This window comes from Benincasa hispida, chromosome 11, assembly GCF_009727055.1.
Source record: "Benincasa hispida cultivar B227 chromosome 11, ASM972705v1, whole genome shotgun sequence".
Taxonomy (NCBI): domain Eukaryota; kingdom Viridiplantae; phylum Streptophyta; class Magnoliopsida; order Cucurbitales; family Cucurbitaceae; genus Benincasa; species Benincasa hispida.
Window position 1 is genome coordinate 41283890 of NC_052359.1, and position 5382 is coordinate 41289271.

The 5382-nt window shown below is 34.9% G+C and overlaps 1 protein-coding gene across 1 annotated transcript; it reads right to left on the reverse strand.

Moving 5' to 3' along the window:
• Positions 1-730: 730 nt before the first annotated feature.
• Positions 731-4384, reverse strand: LOC120091969 (O-fucosyltransferase 20). The gene is made up of 6 exons (XM_039050154.1): positions 3478-4384; positions 3154-3322; positions 2352-2441; positions 1841-2124; positions 1498-1756; positions 731-1382 (listed from the first exon to the last, which is right to left on the reverse strand). The coding sequence occupies exons 1-6, from the start codon at positions 4158-4160 to the stop codon at positions 1146-1148; spliced, it is 1722 nt and encodes a 573-aa protein (XP_038906082.1). The 5' UTR covers positions 4161-4384; the 3' UTR covers positions 731-1145.
• Between the last annotated feature and the right edge of the window lie 998 nt (positions 4385-5382).

Below are 5382 nucleotides of genomic sequence, written 5' to 3' on the forward strand. Positions count from 1 at the left end.
TTCCAATTTCTTCCAAAATGACTTAATTTTAAATTACACACTTGAAAATGTATTCCAAACACACTTTAAGTCGTTTCAATTGCATGCCTTTGCTAGTCTTGACATGTGGAAATCGACTTCAGGTTTTTGTATTTTTCTTGGGGATTCTCTTGTGTCATGGAAGTTTAAAAAGTAGAATGTTGTTTCTTGTTCTTCAGTTGAAGTGGAATACAGGGCTCTTGCTTCCACTACTTGTGTGCGATTGTTTGGCTCACTTCATTACTTCGTAACTTATGCGTGTCTGTTATCCAGTCATCTATGTTATTTTGTGATAACCAGGCTGCAATGCGTCTTGCTAACAAACATATTGAGCTTCACTGTCAATTTGTTTTGACAAGGTTGTTGTTCACTCAAACTTCTCCCTATGTGATCTCTTCCTGCTTATGTTTCTATTTTGTCCAAGTTGGGTATCTCTAATTTAATCCTTGAACTCTTCAATTTTTATTAAAAGAAATCACTGATCTATTAGACACACAGTAGAAATTAGAGACTTATCAAACACTTTAAAAATGGGTACTAAATAAATGCAAACCTCACAGATGAACATGTAATTTAACCTTACTGTTGTTGTTACTACTATGAATTGAAGCATTAATGGATATCAGGCAAGTCCAATCAAACCAAATAGAGCACTTGCATTTTGGCCAAATCAAGAGAAAGAAATCCTTGTAGATGCAAGAAATCTTACTAGTTTAACTACAAGAATGAATCTCTTCATTTTCATACAAAAAAAAAATCGGTCTTTACAATAAAATATTTAACTACAAGAACTTATTCTGTAAAGAATCAAAGAATTATACAATGTTATGCTGTTCCTTTTATTTCTCTTATAATATATATATAGGCATCTTTCTCACTCATATACACATAACCTAGGCTGCACTTCTTCAGTTCATTACTGCATATTTGACTTGACTGCTGTCTGCAGTTACTCTTTCAAAATGTTCTTCCCACAGAACTTCGTTGCCCCGAGACGACACCAACTCATGGTTCTAAAGAGGGCTTGACTTCAATGATCGACCTGGGATTTCCAAGGTTTTGTCGATTAAAACTCTGATTCTTCGAGGCTTTTTGCTATGTTGGCACCACTGATGAGTTGTTTTGACTTATATGGTATGAGCATCAGAGCTGTTGTTGCACATGCATTCAGGAATAGGGTACTTGGTAACATCTCGTCCGACTTTGCTGGTTCGAAGTTCGGGCTGTCCGAGGGAGTCCTGATGCAGCTCCCTGATGATCTTTTTGAACTCTGCTTCCGGGAGTGAGGAGTCCAAGAAAAGGGGAAGCATGTGCCTTTTGTTTGGTGTTATGTACTTCTTGTGCCCAGCATAAGCCCTATGTCCCTGTAATAAAACGAACAACTGACTTGTTATGATCTTATGATCGGACCCGGGAAGCAAAAGTTTTTACACGACAACGAAAATTGGGTGGATTCACATACTGAAGGAGAATCCATACCTGAATGGCATGGCCCATATTTCCTCCATGAGAAGGCATGAAGACATCACTGCTCTCACAAACAATATAGTCAATAGCAGCCATAAAAGAAGCTTTTTTTGCAAAAGGCTCGAGTTCACTCGGCAAAGCAAGATCTTCCTTATTGTAGAAATTTGGGAACTCCCTTGTCAATGGTTGCAGGGCTTCTTTTCCTCCTAGTGGTTGCCCTCCAGCCCAGTATATTCTCGTATCCCTTGGAGCTCCAAGAGCTTTCAGTAACCTGAGCAAGTTCCAAAATTTAGTCGAGCGGAATCACGATTGTAAATGATTAACAATGACAAACATATGGTTAAGAAATCTTTACCTCATAACCTCATAGGCATTCAAGGGACAAAGGCCTGCAAGTTTTCTATCATGGTAGCTCATGTTTGATCTAGCAGTTAAAAGTTCAGGTCTTCGTATTCTTTCGTTGTTTATCATCTCATCGTATTCAGGGCTCAACCCAGGTAAGCAACCGGTTCTCACCCATACGTCCTTTTCCATTCGTAAATGAAGAGCAAGGTACGGTCCTTTGCTTCGCATTCTCTCTGTGAGCTTGTTACCAAGTTCCACAATTGGTGGAGCAAATCTCAGAGCATGAAAAGCAACCTAAATCCCCCAGAGGAAAAAGAAACAATTAACACTGATATCCCACCATTCCATCAGAATTAATAATGGCAAAAGGACTCGCTATGTTTAAATACTACTCGAAATGGTGTTGAATATATGATGAAACCAGTAAGACACTGCATACACTGCGCTCCAGTCCAAGCAATAAACAACTAATCAAAAGATCAAAAAGAGTTATAACAAGAAGAAAAAACCTATTATAATACCTTGCATCTGAGCTTTTGAAGATCAGAAGGAAGATCCTTAGAAAGCCTGGAGTCCAAGCCGCGCAGCAGTAGTACCCCTTCTCTTCTAAGCTGCAAAATTCAACACACGCTCATTATTATCGAGCTACTAACCGAAACATTTTGTGTGATGAAGAACATAAAAAGTCTGTCAATAAACAGAACGACAGCAAAATGCCACAAAAGCTTTTTAGTTGGTAATATGTAGCTGTTTGGTCAACCTTAACAGAGGGCATGTATGTATGAACCTTAACAGACAGGTTTATATTTATAGTTCAACGTATCTATGAACCAACTGTTCTAGTTTAAAGTTTTTGAGTTTAGTAGTTAACAAGATATTTCCTCCTCTCTATATCAATAGTTAGCATGTTCGGCTTTGTCAGTCAAATTAACATCCGAGCCCACACATAAAAAGAGTAAATATATTTTATCCAAACAATTTAAGCTTTTGGGTTTAGTAGTTAGCAATGGGACTTCAAATCCGATATCCATGCATTATGGCAACGTGGACCGTCTCAAAAGCTCTTCTACAAACATCAAAATTTGTTATTATTTAGTTCAAATATCTTGTGTGACACATTTCAAACCAATCTTCAAAGATGCTTTGTGATGAGCAAGCAAGAGTAAATTATATGGTAAGTATATAATGAAAACTAGCATGGCAGTTATCAACAGATTCCTTTCCTATCAATCAAGAAGCCAGCCATTTTTTTAGCGGTAAGCTTCAAAGAGAAGCCATGGCAGCTTGAAGAACAAACAACAAAATTCCTTTGATCATCCTCACCTTCCTGAGGTAACGTGACCGAATCCAAGTCGGCGAGACATGATGTGGAGTCGATTTTTCCTCCACCGGACGAGTCATCAGATGCGTAGATGGCAAAGATGAAACAATATGAACATCGTCCGCTAGAACATTCTTGAAATGTTCCAAATCAAATATATCAGAAAATTCACTGCAACCATCAAACATTGCACAAAAAGACAAACTTAGCAACTGATATATACATAAGAAAACATAGAATAGTTCTTATAAATCAGAGACTTCATCAATCAAATAGACAAAGATGAATTTCTACTTCAAACCAAAATGTCAATCGTGTTCTTATACCTTTCATCTCCCCAGATGACGTTCACTTGCAAGATTGGAACAACCAAAGCAGCCCCAAGAATTCTAGCAATCACAACAGCATCGACGATCTGATTTCTCTGTTGATTCATCCCACCGGAAACTACAACCATCAAATATTTAGTCCTCTCACTAACGATTCCAGGGGTTGATTTTTTATATTCTTCACTGAAATCTAAACAAGGTTTATACCCCAATCCATCAGGTTGTTTCCAGAACTCCTGCTGTTCATTTCCCTCTCCAAAACCCTCATCCGATTTCAAAACCCCATTTGAAATCGGCCGAAGCGATTGGAAAGAATCGTTCATAACCTCATCCTTCAAAGCATTTTCTCTTTCTATACCTGATTTCAAAACCCCATTAGAGACTAAACCCTGCGACTGCGATTGAGAAGTGAAGCAAGGGTACGACACATAAGGGATTAAAGGGTTGAGATTAAAAGTAAGCTTCAACATCCCGAAAAGTCCAAAGAGAAAAATAGCAAGAAGCCATAGCTTCTTCGAGCTTCTGTAAGTGGAAAGACTAAGAAACTTATTGTAGTTTTTAGAAGATTTCTTAGGCGAATCGAGAAGGGATTGGAGAGAAGATGAAGATAAAGAGTTTATGATTTGAGATGGAACTGAAATGTAAGATTGCTTCTTGGAATTACTGTTCTTCTTCGCCATTGACAATCCAGAGAGCAAATTTCTCAAGCTCTTTCACTAACCCACTTCCTCTTTCAGATTATAAATCTCATTAGAGGGAAAAAAATAAAAATAAAAAATTGTTGCAGTAGAGAGAGAAAAATGGGGCGGCGGGAAGAGGAGAAGGAATTTTCCTGATTATAATTACGCGTTACTGACCAACAGCGGCCGTGTTAGAACGGGAGATTTCAAAGATGAGCTTCGTTTGAAAGGAAGATGAAGCTTATTTATATTGTCTTTTAATCACTCAATTAATTAAAATTAAATATTGTAATCCCCAATTTATATAGGAATTACAACTATACCCCTTAACGTTTTAAAAAAAATGAAAAACAAAATTTTCGACCCTATTGATCTATAAAATTCATTAGGCTATTGTTTAATATTTTGAGACGTGTGAGTTCTGAAACAACAATTATGACTATTTATTGAGTGAAATTTTTCTCCAAGTTTGGTAACTATTAGGCTATAACTTTAAAATTCAAAATATATATATATATATATAACTAAAATTTCAAAATTCAAATGTATCTATCGATTATTTAAAATGATAAAATTGTTGAAAATATTTACAAAATATAGTAAGATTTCTTAGTCTATCAATAATAGACATGGATAGACTTTTATCGGTATTTATTAATGACACTAATAGAAATCTATTAAGGTTTAAGTATATATATCATTGACAGATTCTGAAATTTTGCTATATTTTATAAATATTATGGTTCGTCTTTCTATATTTAAAAATAGCTTTAAAGTAAACTCGTTTTAAAAAATAGTAAAATATTACTATTAGTTTATTTTTATATTTTCACATAAATAATCACATTTTTGTAAAACTAAAATCTCGATATTTTTATCGCGCTATGTTGAAATAATTTTAACAATAAAAATTAAGGACAATCGTGAATTTTATTCTCATGTTTTCATATTTTGTTCAGAATATATATAATATTAAATCATATGGCATAGTTGAAAATCTTGATCAGAAGGAAATTTATAATTTAACAATTTGTTTCTATTCAAGTTGGAAAATGATGTTGTTCTCGAGTTGTTATATTATATCTATAATCTCTAACTATTTGTATCCTTAAAACAATATTAAATAAATAAAATAAGTACTTCTTATTCTTTAAATTTGACTTTTAAAAGCTCGATTTTTAATTATTTATTTAACTTTTAATCGATTGAATTGGGGACAGTT

Excerpts from the sequence above, each read along its gene's own strand:
- LOC120091969 (XM_039050154.1), bottom strand. The coding sequence starts at position 4,160 with ATGGCGAAGAAGAACAGTAATTCCAAGAAGCAATCTTACATTTCAGTT. Across the intron at positions 2,442-3,153 it reads GGTCACGTTACCTCAGGAAG|CTTAGAAGAGAAGGGGTACT; the intron begins GTGAGGATGATC and ends TGAATTTTGCAG. Across the intron at positions 1,383-1,497 it reads ATATGGGCCATGCCATTCAG|GGACATAGGGCTTATGCTGG; the intron begins GTATGGATTCTC and ends GTTTTATTACAG.